The 19,522-nt window shown below is 45.6% G+C and overlaps 4 protein-coding genes across 4 annotated transcripts; 3 read left to right on the forward strand and 1 right to left on the reverse strand.

Moving 5' to 3' along the window:
* Window positions 1-1,850: 1,850 nt before the first annotated feature.
* On the forward strand, window positions 1,851-5,255 carry LAJ45_03057 (uncharacterized protein; the record flags this gene model as incomplete). Its single annotated transcript, XM_046112646.1, has 3 exons — window positions 1,851-2,118; window positions 2,176-4,638; window positions 4,699-5,255. The coding sequence occupies 3 exons, from the start codon at window positions 1,851-1,853 to the stop codon at window positions 5,253-5,255; spliced, it is 3,288 nt and encodes a 1,095-aa protein (XP_045974135.1).
* A 1,738-nt stretch (window positions 5,256-6,993) lies between these two features.
* LAJ45_03058 (uncharacterized protein) lies at window positions 6,994-7,844 on the forward strand (the record flags this gene model as incomplete). Its single annotated transcript, XM_046112647.1, has 2 exons — window positions 6,994-7,225; window positions 7,300-7,844. The coding sequence occupies 2 exons, from the start codon at window positions 6,994-6,996 to the stop codon at window positions 7,842-7,844; spliced, it is 777 nt and encodes a 258-aa protein (XP_045974136.1).
* Window positions 7,845-8,058: 214 nt separating this feature from the next.
* LAJ45_03059 (uncharacterized protein) lies at window positions 8,059-11,106 on the reverse strand (the record flags this gene model as incomplete). The annotated part of the gene is made up of 11 exons (XM_046112648.1): window positions 8,059-8,100; window positions 8,166-8,225; window positions 8,384-8,403; window positions 8,677-8,716; window positions 8,831-9,312; window positions 9,368-9,489; window positions 9,560-9,601; window positions 9,694-10,042; window positions 10,109-10,195; window positions 10,251-10,561; window positions 10,625-11,106. The coding sequence occupies 11 exons, from the start codon at window positions 11,104-11,106 to the stop codon at window positions 8,059-8,061; spliced, it is 2,037 nt and encodes a 678-aa protein (XP_045974137.1).
* A 1,694-nt stretch (window positions 11,107-12,800) lies between these two features.
* On the forward strand, window positions 12,801-18,908 carry LAJ45_03060 (uncharacterized protein; the record flags this gene model as incomplete). The annotated part of the gene is made up of 10 exons (XM_046112649.1): window positions 12,801-12,852; window positions 12,914-12,932; window positions 12,999-13,121; window positions 13,213-13,289; window positions 13,626-13,772; window positions 13,832-13,876; window positions 13,937-14,845; window positions 14,910-15,027; window positions 15,085-18,754; window positions 18,813-18,908. The coding sequence occupies 10 exons, from the start codon at window positions 12,801-12,803 to the stop codon at window positions 18,906-18,908; spliced, it is 5,256 nt and encodes a 1,751-aa protein (XP_045974138.1).
* Between the last annotated feature and the right edge of the window lie 614 nt (window positions 18,909-19,522).

Below are 19,522 nucleotides of genomic sequence, written 5' to 3' on the forward strand. Positions count from 1 at the left end.
AAAATGAACTATGTGCATATGAAGTAGCTACGCTATACACCCGGAAGCCAGTTTTTGACAATAACTACATTGTAGTTTTAGCCGTGTGTAGTTTTAGCCGTGGGTAGCTCTAGGGAAAATGCGTAGCCGCAAGTACATATTGTACTGTATGTACAGCGCCATGCCATAAGTCATGGGAAGGCGCGAGGTCGCAATGCCTGAACACAAAATCTTTCACCACCACCAATGGCGCCCAGAGACCATGTACCCCACCAGACAACTAGGAGGGAATGACCAGCCTCCCTGCTGTGGCAAAAAACCGGAGTCTTACAACTCTGGTTGGAGGAGAATAGGGTAGATGTTCTGGAGGACTGGCTTGCCTATTCCATCCCATTGAACATGTTTGGGTACACCTCAAGAAACTTTACCATCAACAGTACCCCCATTTGGCATATGGTACTAGATCACCTTAAGTATTAAAGCCCCTCGTGGAGGAAGGTCTAATTCATTGCTGGGAACTGTTACCTGATGATTTATTTGGTAGCTAGTTGAGAGCATGCCTAGGAGAATAGAGCTGTTATAAAGGCAAGGGGTTGGTATACAAGATATTAAATGTCAAATTATTTTTATTTAGCTACTATTGAATAACTATATAAAAAACCAGCTCTCCAAAGGATCAATTGTGGTTGCTGGGTGGGTAGTCGTGGTGGCCCGGGAGGTTGCTACGCCGCGCCTTCCCATGATTTATGGCCTAGAACTATACATACAGTAGCCTCTCGACATATAAAGATACGGTCGGGACCAAAAATCTGTGCTGAATATATTCTTATAAGGCGAGTATCACTATAAGAAGTAAGGAGATACTGGTAAAAGATATTTCGGCACCACTGATTGCTATCAGTATAACGAGAGCATTACTATGAAGTATACGTATCTATAACGAGAATCGACTGTACATACATGTACTTTCTGGTAACAATTATATGTACTATACTCTAAGCTTTACAGTACCAAAAAAGCAGGTGAACCCAGTACCACACCTAGTAGAATACTGCAAGGCTACGGTATTGCTACGGTATTGCTACAGCTCTACAGTATAATCGATTTAATTCGGAAGTTTGCACAATTCCGTACTAGTACAGCACCTAGTACATATTCCCCTTTTTGGTACTGTATCTAATATACATGTATATCTACATATTATGTAAGTACATGTACCTACATGATTAATTGGGAATCGGGCAGCTGGAATGGAAGCAGGTGATAGGGCTGAGATGCACCTTCTTTTGGTGCAAGTGGTTACAAATATGCTATTGGTTCACTCGACTACCACCACACTCCACTTTTGGATCTTCAGGTATCACTCGACCCCAGTAGAATAGACTTCATTAATTAGGGGATTCTGACGAATGAAGTGAGTTTTCCCAAAATTCGGTATTAATCATAAAACCTTCTGGACCTCAAAGCATAATACATTATTTTAGTTTAATAGAAAGGCCTGCAGTTTGTCCTATTATTAAAAGTCTCTAAGAAAAGCTCAAACAGGAAGTAGGAACTTAATTTTGATACTCAAGTACTCAACGGTATTAATAACCACATGTCGGTTGTTTTGGCGAGGTGTCTTCTTTTGTGTCTATCCATGAGGATCGCGACATCTTGGCATCTTAGTCATCGCCAAACTTCAACCTCACCTCCCGAAAGCTTGCCTCGTCATTCACCTACCGCCTCAAAGATCCACCCCCCACGCGTCATTTTCGCTCGTCGCCTATCGAAAATTCGTATTTGTCGCGTCTTCCGCTACCATTTCGATACCCACTTTACGCGTTTGTGACCCGGAAGGTCCCCGCGAGCCACCCCAGAAACCCCCGTCCATGAGCACCCCAGCACTTGAGATTACTGCCTACACGCCGCTGGAGACGTTATTGCTGTTTTACAACCTATCGACACATGGTATACACCCGACATCCTTTTCGCTGATCTCAAATATCTTGGTCAGAAACCCACTCGTCAAGAATGGGGACACATTCGACAGGAACAGGCTAGCGCCGGACGCGTTGAAGGAGTTCTATCTGTTACAATTGAGGGAAGCTGAGCTGGAACTTGGGAGTGGTGGAGATGGACAACCTAACGGTGATGGGGGTAGACAAGGCTCTCCAGCTACGTCACGGAAAAAGAAGGCTAAAACACCTCCGGCAGCTCTATCAAACCCCGACAAGACTGGTGTAGTCAAGATCTTGACGTCACGACTATACGAGAAATACCGAAACACTGTTTTTCAGCAGATACGTGATGATGAGAGGAGGTATGCAGAATTGGACCGGGACTTTAACGATATCTCGGCGGGATTATGGGATGAACGGTTACTGCGTGAAAACGCTGTCAAGGCAAGGAGTAGAAGTAGCTCAACGACGCCAAAGAGCTCTAAACAAAAGAGAGTCAGCTCTTCTCCAGGTTCGGACAGGCGGAATCCTACACCCAGTGTTAGTCCTATCGCTGAGGCGAGAGATGAACCATTGGCGACGAAGGTATCAGTAGAAGTCTCCCCGCGAGCATTGCCAGCTGCGCGAACACCCACTGCCCAGCACGCTGTCCCTCAGCTTGCAACTCAAAAAAGTCCTCAGCTTAAGTCTTCGTTACCACTACGCCCAAATAATCATTCCGGGAAACCAGAGCAGCAGAATACACCAAGAAATGCCACAGATCGCCCACCTCGGAATGTGCCGGCATCTACGCCTTTATCACAGCAATCACCGCCTCCCCATACCCAAGATCAAGAAGGGCAGAAAGAGAGCTACATGCCCCTTGCTCAAACCAAGCGCGATGTAATGAAAGTAGCTTCAACACCACCAAAGACCCAACCGACCGCGGTTTGGTCGAATCAAACTATTCAAACTGCATCTCCATCCCCGCGACAGACCCAAGCACATAGAGCCTTAGCTGCGCCTATTCCCTCTCCCCAAGTGCCACAAAAGATGGAAGCTGTTCCACCACCTCCTCCCTCGAGTACATCTTCGCCTATTGCTCCGCCATTATCACGTCCAGGTGTTAAAATTGAAGCACCAGTTCCTCCGCCAACAAGAACGCCCTTTCCTCCAATCACTCCAAGACCTATACAAGGCCCTTATCCACAACCACAGAATACACCCTCAAGACCATCCAGCGTTCCAGGTTCAGGGCAAGGTCCTCAAGGGTTAACTGGGTTGCAACAACTGGCAGATGTCGCAGATACACGATGGCAACAACAACACACGCCTCCGTTTGTGCAGCACGGAGCACCTCCGGGTCAACATATTGTGTATTCGTCGCCAGGGCAACCAGTTTCATATGGCCCAGCGCCTATCTCTCCCAGTGTTCAACAGGGCCATAGAACACCGACACCTTCAACCCCCGGGGCCACCGCGGGGTTTGGTGTTCTTTTCCCTACTCCGTTACCTACCACACCAGCCCCCCCAGTTCAACAGTACCCCCCACAGTTTTCTCCTCAGAATCAGGCAAGGCAAGCTGGCGTTCAGACACCCAACTTTCAGCACTATAACCCTCATGTAGCAGCACAGCAGCAGCAGCAGAGCTTTGAACAAGCCCCACCGGTACCTTCACCAACTGTCCAAAGAATCGCTCCGCGCCCTCCTCCTCTAGCTCCTCCCGCCCCTCCGCCACAGGTTCCAGCAACATCACAACAATCTAATCCGATATCCCCTTCAAAGACACGCCCTCCACCAATTGTAACCTCTACAGGCTCTGCAGATATACCGCCCTTCTCCCATTCGCCGGGGCACAAAGGAGAGCCTGGATCACCAATACCTCCACGGCCTGATGAAATCTCTCCTATTAGTACGCCCTCGCGCTCTCCTCCTCCGCCCCCCGAATCCCCAAAATTAGCTGTGAGCGTTGAGAAACCCCGTGGCAAAAAGCGTCTTTTCCAGGACGATGGAAAAAGTCCCCAAGAGAGACGGAAATCCGGCGGGAGCAAAGAAAATACTAAACAAGCGCGAGCAGATCGGGCGAAAGAAGACAAACCAGCACCCAAAAGGCAAAAGAAGCACGAAAAGACGCCTGCAAAGAGTCCAGTCGCCAGGAGAGGTTCAGTGGTTGAAAAAGAAGTGGGAGTTGTTTTAGCGGTTCCGGAAAGCAAAGTTAAAGATGAAGAGGCAGACGTTACAGAAATTGAGAGTGATGCGCCGGTCAGCATCGTTGACGAAGAAGAAAAGCCTCAAAAGCCGAGGGGAAGAGGAAGGCCGCGAGGTAAAGCGAAGCCTCCTCCGCCACCCGAAGAACAAGTGGAACCCCCGGTGAAGGAAAAGCGCACAAAGAGAAAAAGAACAGAAGTAAACGCACCTACCCCACAAACAGTTGACGACGACGAGGAGGAAAGTGAGGCTGAGGCAGCTTCTGTCTCTCCGACACCGCAACGACGACATTTCCCAAAACTTGAAAAACAAGGCTCGAATATGACAAATTCTGTACCCTCTCCATCACCACTCACAGTTTCGATTGGCCAGCAGCCTCTTGTTGTTGCGACGAAGAAGTTTTTGCAACTCAGCGCACCGCTACTTGGTGATATTAGCAGCCATAAGTTTGCGAATTTGTTCTCCCATGCTGTCAACGAACGAATGGCACCTGGTTATAGGAATCTAGTATTTAGGCCTCAGGATCTAAAAAGTACATCGCCAAGTATTATTCCATGTATAAAATGTCAGTGTTAACAATCCGCTCGAACAGGTATCAAGGCCGCGGTCAAATCCGGCACGGCGGCTATTACCAATACATCGACAGGCACTCCGGCTATGACACCTACCACTGATTTTGCCGCCGCCACCCCTCCCGCAAGTTCTTCAACCTTTGCTACGCTGCCTGCAACAACCTTGAATACCCCTCCAAAAGGGATAGTCAACTCCGTGCAGCTTGAGAAGGAGCTCTTTAGGATGTTTGCAAACGCAATTATGTACAACAAGTCTACCACTGAGATTGGGAAAGAGACTGTCATAATGGCGAGAGATGTTGAAGGAATGGTTGATAACTTTAGAACTGCTGAAGAGGCTGGAATGAAGAAGGCTCTTGGCGCGGCAGCCACAGGTGGCGGGTTTGGTTCTGCGAGAAAGGGCGGGGTGAGGGATAGAGAGCGGGAGACCACTGTTGGCACTGCGGGAGATGAGGAGCAAAGTATCAGTGGTGATAAAGAAGATGGGGATGAAGATAGCGTCATGGGTGATACTGATGGGGCTTCAGAGAAGGGCAAAGGGAAGGCGATAGTGAAGCGCAAAAGGCTAAAGCGTTAGATGTTTTCCCCCTTGCTTTTCCATCCCTTTAATTTAGACCTACGAATTCCTTTTGCCTACTACTACTAGGGCTCGGGTTGGATAATCTTACGCTCCCTCCTTTGGAATGTCCTGATATGCCCCTTTCATCCTATCTTTTCAGCTATAATTATCCTATCAGTGTTATAATCTGAGTTTTAGGTACACAAATACCTTATATTTTCTTCTATGGCTGCGTCATCGGTAGTGGGTACTTGAAAAGAACATCTACCAGTTACATTTATCCCCCCTTTTTTTCATTTTATCTTTGGGTGTTACTGTTTTTGTATTTTCTTATTATTTTTTTCTTGGCAGGACGGATGGTAAGGGGATCGTTGTACTAGTACTGATACCGCATGATTTTTTCGATTTTTATTTTTTTCTTGCTGTTTTTTGGTGTTTATACTTGAACTTGCACGTCAAGAAGCTGTTCTAGAATACTGTATGTGGTACTGCGCCCAGGTCTCGGCGTGTAGGCAGCGGAGGGTATTGGCCTTGAGTAATGGATTATTTGAAGATGGTGGTATAATTCAGTTGGATGTGGGGGAGATATGCGGGAGGAGGGCGGCGGAAACAGCTACCTGCTTTCCAAATTTACAACCGATGAATGTATGATACTATGCGTGGCCACATGGTTTTGTGTGGAATCAACGCAAATATTGTATCACTACAGCGTATTATGAGGCACAGAGGGTCTTTGGCGCAACAGCCCTGTTGATATTGAGGCTATTGTGTTGTGAACAATCGCCAACCACGCCTGCTAGATGGTACAGATAAGATCCCATCCAAAACGCTTGCTTCAAAGGCGCACAAAGAAATATTTGGGAATCAAAATATAGAGAGGTACAGCTCGATAGGGTTTCTACGCTCTGCTCGGGTAAGTCATATCACTCCTTCATAGGTTCTCACTCGTCTATTGGCTTGGCTTACTAGTACGGTTTGAGACGTACATGCATGTACATGTAGTCCCGATTTCAAATTGTAATTAATACAGTTGGAGAGAGTTGCATCATGGCCGATAACTCGGCACCTCAGTCGGCCTAGTTGACTACGGTATTTGAATAAAATGCTACTGATATATATCATTACAAAAACTATCCACAATTGAAGTATTCATAGCCATCGGCGCCCCGATGATCTAGATTCTCTACAAAGCCTTTTTTTTTTTTTTTGTTTATTCCTGGTGTCTCTTGACGTGACAATTAGAATTGCCCAATCTATTTATACCCGTGTAACCACGCCAATTTCGGGGCCGCCTGCCAAGCACAATGCCTTTCAGGAAGGTTCCGCACATCGCATAACCCATAATTCCTTCTTCAAAATGGCTTAATTCAGCCCGATATTTATCGTGTAAGATAAAGCTGTCCACTTGACATGCCATAGAATTTCCGTGGGGAAGACCTCTGGAGATTTGATGACAGCCGTTCTGCATGATCGTTATGTAGCTAGCCTTGAATATTGGAGTTGATTCCTACAGAGATTTGCGCTGGAACTGAACCCGCGGAAATTTGGTAATGCAGGTCCCACCTCTTCGATCTATGTCTTGTTGAGCTTGCTTTTTTCACTCCCACAACAAACAAAGCCTAAATGCGTTTTTTTTCCTCAGCTGTGGGGGAGGAGGAGGTGGATTGTGTTTATAAAATACAATCCCATCGCCGGCTCATTACTGCATTTCTAGGATCTACAAAGTCGGATTACTTCCTATCAATTGACAGCAGCGATGTTTCGGTCGCTTTACATTTTCGTTCTAGTTTTGTGCTTTTCGCTCCAGCTGTATGCACAGACTAGTGAACCGACCATCTTCGTCGAAAGTATCAACCCTACCGCGACTGTGTACGGAGGAAATGTAGTTGGTACATCTAATCAGACGACTTTATGGGTATCGAGTACGCCTACACCAACGGGGATAGTTTTGACCACGACAACGATCACTAGGAGTGGATCTGAGGAAGGTATGTCAATTGAACCTGTCGATAACGATACCGATAACGATAACGATACTGATATGGATATTGAGGAATATCAGTTTCGATATTTGCGGTATCAGATACCACAAATTCAAAAAGTTCAATTACACCAATAGAAGAACTGAGCGCAACCAGTACCCCCGAGTCAGTATTCAACACCACTGTAATTCCAGTCACTACACTTGAAACCACGACTACAATCCCTCCACCCGGGCCCGCACAGATAATCACCGAGACTAGCACTAGTCTCCTTACGACCACCACCCTCTCACCAACTGCTTCAACTGCCACCCCAATACCCTCTCCCGAGAAGGCTTCTCGTAAATTGCCACCTGCAATGATCGCAGCTGTTTCTGGCGGCGGCGGCGCAGTCGTTCTCTCTCTTTTAGGTCTTGGGCTTTTTGTGTGGATCCGCCGTCGCCAGGTAGAGGAACCAGAGTTTATTCCTGAACCTGTAAGGTCGCCAAGGTCGCCGCCGGCGATAGTGATGTATGTGGAGAAGAGAGAAGATGGGGGGTATATTGATATTGAGAAGGAGGAAGGGGAGACAGGATGGGACATGGATCCGATGTATGTTGGGAACTATGGGAGAGGGCGCGTTTAGGTATGAGGCCTATCCGAAAAGGATGCTTTTGGGAAACGGGGGGAGAGGAGGAGATTAATAATGTTAATGGATTGTAATGATCGTAAGTGGTGACGGACCATTCTGTAGTTAAGGAGGCAGTAATATCGTTTTTAGAAAGTTATTTATCCTTGGCTAGCCAACTTTTGTATGCCTAAGTACTATAGCTGATATTTCAGAAAAGTAATAACTATAGCTACCTGAAATGATTGACAGGGAAATAAATAATGGAAAACGCCTATTAAAATTATGAGTTAGCCTTATTTAGTAGGGAGCCGAATCATAATGTATGATGCAACATACCTGATCTTGGCACTTATTGACCTTTACTTGATTGGCCAAGAAGGCCAGACTCTTTGAAAGCTGTCAAATTGGCAGAGAAGTAATATTGCGGTAAAAGCCCGAGATATTACAGATGATTTGTGCTAGGAAAAAATGATTGTGAATTGATGGGATATATTTGTTTTCGCCGGGTATCTACGTCGGAGGCGCCGGCCGGGTTTGCACAGTTCATGCCATACCTGAGTGCGAACAATGATGTCTATTGTGCTGAGCTGTCAGAGAGCGTACGTATTTTTTTTTTTAAAAAAAAAAGAGGCAGAAATAGAAAAAGGCGATAGAAACATAATCACAAGAACCTAGACAATTTATATAGCTATGCCCTGTAAGGCCAGGCAAAAAAAGGTAATATTAAAAATTAAGCAACCCGTACTTTGATTTCAAGCCACCTCTACAAGTGATGGCTCAAAACCATTAATAGCCAGCTCTAAGGTCAACTATAAACTCCGCACAAAAAGAAATGTCAAATACCCACCCCAGTAGTGGAAGCTCATAGAGTGGACAGGCATAAAGGTCTACCTAATCATCTCCCCACCGTCCTTCTCGATGCCCTCCAAGCCTTCAAGGATATCACTCCCACCCAGTACACCTCTCCACCCTAATACCCCTCTTCTTGTTTCACTCCATACCTCGTGGAAGCGTACCGTCTCATCGCTAGCAGCGACGACAATACAGCCCTCGCTCTTTGGCCTATTCCTTCCAGGCCATCTAGGGAAACCGATGTTTCTACCGATGACACCAAATTCTTCCCTCAAAATATCGGCATCATCATTCCCGCTCTCAGTCCGCCCCATGTTCGATGCGTTTGTTGTAGCAGTGTCGCTGGCGAAGCTCGAGGGAGAGTCGTTGGGACCTCCAGGATATGCCACTGCGTACAGAGCTCTCATATCCTCTTGCCAAGGTATCTGCACAACTTGTTTACATTCTGGCCAGCTAAATACTGCAATCCTTATAGGATGATCAGGATTGGCATAGCCAAATGTTGCGGCGATTTCACGATGGTTGACAGACCACAACAAGGAGGTGACTTGGGCAGAAACGTTGATTGTTGCAAGTGCTGCACCGGAAAATGTGTGAAAGAAATGAATACAGCGATCGTTAGAGCCCCCGCCTACAAGCCTTGAGTATTAGGATATTTCTATTGTCTTAGAAAGGAGTAAACATACCAGTTGCAATCAAGCTCTTCTGCCAGGGACAAAATGCAATTGCCTTCACAGCAGCTCCATGCAACCACTTGTACTTTTCTCCGCCCTCAATCATATTTTCTCCTCCCGATGAATCTCGACGCCTATTCACAACCTCAGATGTATCGAATAAACAGGCCGCATTATCATTTCCACCAGTGGCAAACTGCTCACCATCTCCACTCCAAGCTAACCCGCAGATTTGCTGAGAGTGTACTACAATCCTCTTCAATAGGGTGATTGTTGCATTAGAGACCCTTTGACCCAGTTGTTCCCGCTTCCCATTCCACTGAATCGAGTAGTAATACACATTTCCAAACTCGTCACCCACAAGAAGCTCCTCAGTCTCTATTATTGCAGACGAGGGACGAGAACGATCTCCTGTACCATAGGGCTGAAAAAATGCCAACGGGCGATGAGAAAGCACTGGCTTCCAAGCCAAACAAGCAACTCCTGCGTTGTGAGGACGTTCAATCCTCGGAGTAAGCTCAATTGGATTCCACAAGCTAAGAGAACCATCAATTCTACCAATAGCAAGAATGTTATTTCCGCCTTGTGAACTTGAGAATGCAAGAGAGGTCACATGAGATGTAGACCATGGCTCAAAAGGACGAGCGCCTCCGGCTTCAGTCCAACTATACACATCACTATGAAGGCCTACAGCCAATGAGTGGGTGTGTGGTGAGTAAGCAATAAGGGAACAATAGTAATCGTCACGCAGACCTGGAGCATCTAGAACTCGGAATGGGGTAGTGGGTACAGTTCGTTTCTGGGCCTTACGGCAGGGGGAGCTTTGTGGCGTAGAGTCGCCTGTAAGGTTAAATTTAGAGAAAGTTTTCAAATAGACAGTAGGAATGACTCTTACGACTTCCAGCATCCAAAACATCATCCCAGAGCAAATCACTCAAGTTCTCACTCCGTGGACTCCCTAGAACGCCCCCTTTCCTGACCATCCCATCCTTTCTAGGCTCGTTTTCTCGAGTGAAGCTAAGTACTCGGGCACTTCTATCCACACCGAGTGCGGCAGAGAGTCTCCTCTCGTGTTTCTCCATTTCAGCTTCGGGAGTGGCCTTGTCACCGAATACATTGATGTGGACCTCTCTCCCCCTAGGAATGGGCTCCTGCCCTCTTGGTGCAGCACCGATACCTATCCCGAATATACCCACAGCACCAGCACTGATACGTCTGTTAATACCAGGTCGGAAAGGATTTGAAGATCCGGGACTAATTCTCACTGACGCAGATATATTTCTTGTATCGGGGGAAGCACTGCGACCTCTTACTGCTGTACCAACACTCCGACGTAGAAGTCTTTCCTCACTTGATAATAGATGGGCTGGACAATTCATGCGAAAACTTTGAATATTTGCCCGACTTGGAATAAACCTATCTGGAGACCTCCCAGACTGCCTAGAATTAGAACTGGACCTAGACCTAGTACGTCCGTTTCCAGGAGTCAAGAAAGGTGAAGTTAAATGGGACGAGGTGTAAGAAAATCTCATCTGCGAAAGAACATCAGCGGGAGAGGGAGAAGGATTATCTGCTCCATGAGGCGAAGCAGGGAGCGGGATATGGTTGTAGAGAAAAGAATCGTTCCTTCTCCTTCCTGTAGGGAGATTTAGAGATGTAGCTGGAGGATTTATTCGGGTGGACCTCGATGGTGGAGGGGTGAGTGTAGCTGGTAAATTGGTGGTAACTGGCGTTGACGGGACTGAGGGCATTTTGAACTCGAGTGATGTGAACCCTTATCGTTATCGTGATAGTACCACTCTCAAGAGCTAGTCAAGCTGTAGTTACTATTCCTGATGACTGTGATGTAGGGTTTAATCGACAGAGGGTTAAAGAATAGTATGAATGAATCTTCTTGTTCACGAATTAAAGATTTCTGTGTAAAAGAAGAGGATTGGTAGGTCTTGATTGGCTCGCCTGCAAAATGGTTTTGTCACACATGAGATGTCACATGCCTGGCTCGGTGTTGTCCCTTCAACCATGTGCGACGTAGGCACTTGCAATCCTTTCCTGGCCATAATAATATTAAAATGCCAAATTAGATAGATCTAGTGATAGTACCCTGGATGAAGCTAAGAGCAACTGGAATTGAAAGTCATCACGAACATTCAAATCAGCTGCTCAACTATGTCAATTTAACTCTCTTGGTAATCACCCTTCAATCAAGATTGTGTCAAAAGAGATAGATGTATGCAGTGAAAGGCTTTAGTTGAAATGTACAGATATCTTAATTACATGTACTTAATTGGCATCGAAATAATGGTATTGGTAATATCTAATGACATTTGTATCTCTACCTATTAGATTATGCCGAACCTATCAAGCAACACACATGTACATGTATGTACCTACATATAGTTGTACTTTAGGTCCCGGAAACATTAAAAATCCCAAGCCCAGGAATAGACACTCGTGTCAGCCATTTACCATCTGTGGCGAGCATTTTACACCGATTTAGGGTCAGTTTATTGTTGTATCCGACGCAGAATCATTAGGAGATTATGCCCGCGGTTCAGGAAGATTCAGATTAATGTTCATAAGGCGGTTTTATGATATGGCTCCAAAATGGGTGCAGAGAAATGCTTTCCACAACGCTGACGGGCCAGGCCGACGGGAAACTATTGATATCTATATAGCTTTAACCCTGACTCTACTCGAGTACTCATGCGTTTATTAAATGGTCGGAATTCCTAGTAGTGATTTGGTTGCAATGATATCCGCCCATTTAATGAACGCCTGAGTAGTGAATCTTGACAATGCCACAACACTACCACATACTTAACCACGTTAAAATACTATTCTCACAATTCCATATTGATATTGCGGTATCACTTTTGCCCTCATTTCTGGATATTCGGAGGAGATAGCATACCATATAGTTGGCACAGGCAGTTTCTGAGTGCAAGCGGTCTTCAAATCAGTATCATCATGTAGTGTCGGATAAAATCCTTCCCGGAGGTCCGCCACCAATAGGGCAAGCGTATCTGTACATGTACCCAAAAAATGTTTACTCTTCTGAATGCTATTGCGGCGCTATTGCGGGCAACTTCTTCGCTTGGAGATGAGACTTTCATTGCGTTGTCTGTGAGGTAAGCCCTAAAGCCAACCTATTGACCCAAGCCCCACTGGTGTTACTTTAACAAAGATCGATGATTTCACATTGTAGGAAACCCTAGAGTGCCATCCAGCTGTATAACCGACATGTTTTCGAGTTGAGGAACTCTAAATACCGCCATAACTCGAGAAGTTAGCTAGCTTCCAGGGGTCAGGTTTGCTTACATGACGCTATTCAATCAACCACTTGAGCAATATGTAATCCCTGGCCGGTGATGGTATTTCTAGTGCAACTCTTATTGTACGACTTCGGTGACGCATTACCATATCCAAGGCTATACTGAGCACATGCATGGGGTATGTGGATAAGCTTTTTGGCATGAACCTGAGAACGCTGTTTATTCGTTCGCTGGCTATTCCATTCAGCAAACCGCGTATCTCTAGATTCAACGTTATTGCGACTAGGTATTCGATACTCATTTAGGTACAAAAATTATTCCCCTTCATCCCCTTCATGTTCACCAAGCTAGATGATGGCTAATGCTATCAGGATTATAATTCACCTCTCGAATTCGCTATGGCTCTACGACCTCTTAGTTCGTGCGATTGATAACGTCTCTAAGCATTTCAACTTATCTATACAAGAATCTCGCTGGATAGACGGTCTGGCTTTGTATGCCCTACTGTTTAGTAATTAAGCATGCTCTCTCTATTCTTTAGAGTACATAGAGGCACTACAGGCAAGGCTGACCGCGCGGTGATAGTATCTATCGATTAACTTGGCAGCTAGGCGGTGACAATGCCGAAATCCGAGACCCAGCCTCGAAACCCACAGGGATATGTGCGCCTCCTGGCCCGTGGCTGTATCCTTGAACTTCAAGATATAACCTAGTCTCGTACCCAGCCCGTTACTTGCAGCAAGCTGCGGAAGCATGGAAGTAGACCGGTTGGGGACGAGCCTAGATGTAGCCTTAATTTTCAGTATTCGTTACACAAAGCCCTCTGGCCTTTAGTAACATAGATAGGGAGATATAGCTGTAGGTAGGGTAGCTATGTGATACTTTAGGACTTCAATACCCCATGTGAATTCCGTTTGACGTAAAAATGACATTTTTTTATCCTTCGCATACTCGTTCTATACTTTTTCTTACCCTCATCTGTGTTTCTTCGGTCGCAGCTGAAGATGCTGGGGATGAATTCTCAAATAATCTTTTTAGTGACTTGGCACCACTGCTCACTCTCTTTGGAGAGCAAGTTGCAAAGCAGTTTCTTGGGCAGTCGATGGGATGGGCGGATAACCTGATATTTTCTATGGCGCCATTAGGTATATATTCATTTGGCGCCCAGAGTCCTATACGTAGACACTAGCTTATATCAATCCAGGAATTATCACAGCAGTTGTAGCAGCTATCCGAGTTGGTGGACCGAGTTCGTAACACACATACCGTTTTTCCCAATATTTAACAAATGAATACTAAAGTTTCGCAGCTTGGCTACGGGCGATTATTGGTCGAGCCAAGGAAAGTCAGGGAGTGGCCGAGTTAGAACTCATGTCCTCAACCTCTGCGAGTGTCTGTGAACTATGGAACGGTCAAACTGTTGTCCGGGTTCTTGGATCTCCAGAGATAATCGAGCTAGTGTTCCTTGAGAAAGATCCTAGAGTCCAGGATCAAAACCCATCGACTGATGCCCCCTCGGTAGACGTCTATTCCTTCGAAGAGAGCAAATCATGCCCGTCGGAGTTCAGTCCTTTATATTGTCAAAAGCGGAAACGTCGTCACATTAGTAGTGATCATGGATACAGTAATGAATACGAACTACTTGCCATGCCATCGCCAGATATGGCCATGGATGGGTCTGCAGATGTCGAGGACCGAATTCCGAATCCATGCGCGCCAAACATTTCTCTTAATGCCCGAGGTGAGACTGCTAGCCAGAATGAATTATGGTCAGTAGCAATATTGGGAACTATTATTCAATCTGCTGTCATCGCATATTGGAGTTTAATCACAAAATATGAACCATGGCTTGCCACGGACAAATTTTTAAAAGGAGGGAGACCTACCCCACAGTATGCGTTTCCGATGACTACCGTCGGTACAGTTGCGGTTGTTATGGGGATGTTAATATGTTCCCACGTCGTTGATGCTGCTAGCGTGGAGGAGAAATGGAAGGCGAAGGAGGACGAAGAAGGGAAGGTGAGGTTCGCGTGGCTGCAGAGGGGACAGATAGTGAATGATGAGCATTTCGACTCGTATGCAATATTTTGTCTAAACGACAAGCAAACTATTATGACATCACGGGTAAAGAAGGATCTGAAGGGATTTCAGTCGTTAGTTTTGCTTGGTACCGTTATTAGCATATCGGGTTTTGTTGCTCAGTTTATGGGTCTTAGAGGTAATTTTGAAAGATCTTGTCCTTTTATATTAACTATCTGATATCTGATTAAGGGTGAATTTAGGGATGCATTGGTCGGCCACAATTGCACAGTTAGTTGCAACTGCAGTGATGTCCACTCTAAGAGCAGTTATCCGTCGACATCTTACTCGGAATCCAGCCGCCAAGAAAATCACCAAAAAGTAAACTCTATCGACAAAACCTTTTTATATATATATACACTTACTTACGTGTTTTAGTTTTGAGCTTGACTGTATGGCACGTGAGATTACTAAATGCGAACGATTCTCAATTCCAACCGGACTGCTTGAGGGCCTGAAATTCGCACCACTCGACCCTCTAATTCCAATACCAGATGGTCCTGGAAAGAGGTTAATTGAGACACGTGAAAAACTGAGAGGTATATCTGGATGGACTTCAAACTTTCACAAGGAAATGTCGGCCCTTTGCGACGCCATCGAACGAACTATGGAATACATATCAGATCCTAGCAATCGGATGACACAGGTCGAGAAATTTAAATCTGTTCCAGAACCTCCAAACGGAGCTCCCTCGTTAATCCAACGCGAACTAGATTTGGCAGAGTTCAAATGGCCTTTGGTAGTGGGTGTAAAGGGAGTTGGGCAAGATTCAGAAACCTTTGAAAAAACCGAGCTCCATCTGAGGCGGCGGAAGCCCAGAGAAGCAGGGGAGTTATGGGGAAAGTGGAAAGTTGATCGCTCCAGGATAGAAGCTGTATACTCTTTATGCATGCTTGATTTTCATGAACTACAAAGTAAAGATAGAAGAGGCCATAGCCACAGAGACCGTGAAGATTTCGAGTCGCAAGACAGCACACTACGGATATTAGGATTTAGCGGTAGCGATATAAGCCTTCCTTATGCCCGAAGTTTATACGACTGGTGGATAGCAAGGGAAACAAAATGTATCGAGGTTAAAAATACTACCGACGGAGCCAAGGAGAACGATATTCCTCACTTCCGAGTTATAGGAAACATTTCGGCCCCTCTCGATGGCAGTGACGGCATGCTCGCGGTTGTTACAAATACTCCTCTCGAAAAACTATGTGCTCAGCATATATTTTCGGTATTCCTTTCGTCAGCTTCGGAACTTATTTCGTCGATGCCAGGAAAGATGGCGGTCAGGAGATACAACAAACGAACCGTCGGAACCTTTGGGATTACACATAGCTCGGTAGATAAAATTGCCCAAATTGTTCAGGAAGTCGGCTTAGCAAACTTAGAGGAATCTTATATGACCATTATCCCACCTCTTTCTGGAAAGCTCCCGTCCATCACCGAAGCTCAACGCGATATCTTAAGTATTGCACGATATGACGGAAACCCGGCGATACAAGAAGAATTAAAAAACGACATGTTTTTCTGGCTTTCTTATACATGCCACATCACAGCAAGATCTCATACCAGAACTCGAAAAGACCTTACCAGTTACATGCAAGCTGCCAATGCCTACTTTAAAGCTGCTAAAGCCTGCGTCGAAATTCTTGGCAAGCGTGATCCTCGGGCTCGAATCGCGGTCAGAGAATTGTTACGAGCAGTCAAGATTGTGGTTTTCAAAGCAGAATCCCTTCAATTCTCCCTTCCGGAGGATGATCTTCCAGAACTAAGGGCATGGTACCTTAATATCCACCAATGGCTGCAGAAATCGCTCTCTCGTATGCCGCAAGTCACAGCCCCATTCAATATCGCACTTTTAAAGATTGTGGAATTACACCGAGATGTACTTGGACGCTGGGCTATAAGTAGCGACAGTAATCTGGGTGAACAATACTTCGTAGCCGCCCCAACACTACAGGACTGGGACATGGAACAGAAACATCTCAAGCAGACTCGGGAACATTTGGAGACAAATGTCATGGCAAATTATGATCATAAGCAATGGTCCGAGGCACTATCAATTGCGTTAAACAAAGGTTTAGATGCTGTTACGGAACTGTTATTGGAAAGTATACCTGATGCAATAACTTTGGACGTTTCAATGGGCTACAACAGCACGGAGTTGCTCTCTTATTCGGGCCCAAGCACCACATTAGACGGGGGTAAATGCCTTCTGGGCGAGTTCGCGATGCGTTCTGCCTCGTATACATTTAATATCGATTCTATAGATGAAAATGGACAAACAGCATTATGCCGTGCCGCATATTCCAATCATTATCACACTGCCGAGGCCCTTTTGGAAACCCACGGCGCAGATATCGACAAGAAAGATGAAAGCGAAAGATCACCAATATTTGCAGCAGCAGTTTTAGGCCATCACAATATATTTCGGCTTCTATATGAACGAGGGGCCGACATAAACGCCCATTATGAGCATGGAAATACTTGCCTACACGCCATTGCCAGCAAAGATTACTTAAATCTTCTCGATATCGTTCTCGATTCAGGACAAGGTGTGCGAAGAATCGAAATCGATTCTACCAATGATTTTGGCGAAACACCTCTCCATTTTGCAGCAAGGGAAGGATACTTGAAGATGGTCAATTCGCTTCTCGATATGGGGGCATCTGCAGATAAAGCAAATAATATCGGCCAGACACCACTCACATATGCCGCTGCTTCCGGACGCGTACCCGTGATAAACGCTCTAAAAGCACGAGGAGCAAGTCTCAACACTATCGACAAACATGGCTCAAGCATCGTCCAGACCGCAACACTTTACGGACATACGTACACAGTAGGAGAGCTACTCGATCAAGGGGTGCCACCTCAATGGGGATGCGTCCAAACAGCAGCCAACTTAGGGAATGATGGAATCGTCGAACTTGTGTTAGGCCACCTACTTTTACCTAAGCCTCTTCGACCGATAACGGAGCTTCCCCAGCAGAAGTTTTCCAAACTATTCAAGACCAAAGAATACGCAGAATTCCTCCAGCAACCAACACGGAGCTCGCTTCTCCGTATTGCTGTTAGAAGAAGATTGAGTCTGGATCGGATCAAGTTTTTCCTCGACTTGGATGCGGACCCCTGCCACCAAGACGGAGAAAACAATTCAGCACTTAGCTTGGCGGTCGAACAAGGGAATCGAGATCTAATATTCCTTTTACTTGCCAACTTGTCACCTATCATTATTTCCCAAGATATTAGAGAACCCTTACGTATTGCGATCGAGCAAGGAGATGAAAAAACACTGGATATATTGCTTCAAGTCGGGCCAGTAGAGGATAACGATCTTATTGTTCTCAGCACACGACTAGGAAATGGCTCCATCAGCGACAAGCTTTTTTCCCTCGGACTGCGTCTTGAAAGACAAAATGTCCTGGAGTTGTTGCGTTTTTCTGTAGTTAAAGGATTTACTGAAACGTTCTGGTTATTGAGACGTTTAGTTCCTGAGCTACCTGAAATAGCAAAACAGGAAGCTACATTGCATCTAGCAGCTGAGATGGGAAAAGACAATATTGTTTCAGCTCTGCTATCGATTGGTGTGAACGTCAATTTACGATCCCATGAATGGACCGCCCTCCAAGTTGCCGCTAAAGCCGGTCATCTTAGTACTGTTAAATTGTTAATCCAGTCTGGAGCGTGGATAAACTTCAAGAATCTATACCAATGGACTGCTCTCCCATTGGCACGGGCTCGAGGGTTCAGCGAAATCGAAGCATATATCAACTCTTTAGACCGCACAGATCCAAGCCTCAACTGGGACAATAGTAACGAGAGTCTTAGAAATCCTGGGGCTGAAGAGGATTATGATATAAATGACCCATGGAACAATATTTTTGAGTTGGATACCGGGCCATACATTGTACACGATCAACAGGCAGAACTGTCCCTTCAACTGTCTAGCGCTGTGGATGCATACCTAATGCAGAAGTTTGAGATGCCACTTATTGATGACGCCAGGAGCCGTTCTAATCAATTGATTCGTTCTTCCCGTGTGCCCATTGGGCTTGTACGTTTCCCCCTATCCTGGCTCCAGTTCTGCATGGCGCTAATAGATCAATTTTTAGACCGATGAGCCCGTGAACGGGCCAAATGCTCCTTCTTCGGATTCCTCAGATACAACCCTGGTCAATATTTCATCTGGAACGCCCCCACCTGTATAGTTTTCAGACTGGTACTGCCTGCCTTGAACGATATTTCCGCGCCGGCAAACGTTGAATACAATATATGTAAGATGAAACATTTCCACTCTTTCGACAAAGTTGTCGATTATTCAGTGGCTAACATACTTCTTCACACGTGCACAGATTTATTTCTCTCTGCTATACGTGTTCTAATTTACCGTCTTCTGGACGTTTTATATGCACCTTGTTTTAAAAAACAATACTCTACTCTAAACCGGATCGGAGAAACGTCAGATGACCTTTGTAATTAATTTTAAATAAACAAAGAAAGTTTCTCAAAAAGATGTTGGAAGGCGGAAAGTGATGCATGACAATGGACCTTTTTGGAGATTTGTTCAAAGTGTAGGAGAATGTCATAACATAGGAACTCTGAGAGCGGGAACTCTTGGTTTCCGATAGTCCACATGGCGTTTCTTCATAAGCCCTTGAATTGTTTTGGTTACCGATAAGGGCGCTGGGCGAAACGATTTTTCGTCAGTTGAAGCCACCTTCGTTTTAACCAGATCTCCTAGCATCACTCTACGAAAGAGCCCCCCAAACAACCTCTTGGACGGTCACTCCTTCTTCTGCTAAGCAATACTTTTCCTATCCAT

This window comes from Morchella importuna (genome assembly GCF_003444635.1).
Source record: "Morchella importuna strain M04M26 chromosome Unknown Morimp01GS006, whole genome shotgun sequence".
NCBI classification, from domain to species: Eukaryota; Fungi; Ascomycota; class Pezizomycetes; order Pezizales; family Morchellaceae; genus Morchella; species Morchella importuna.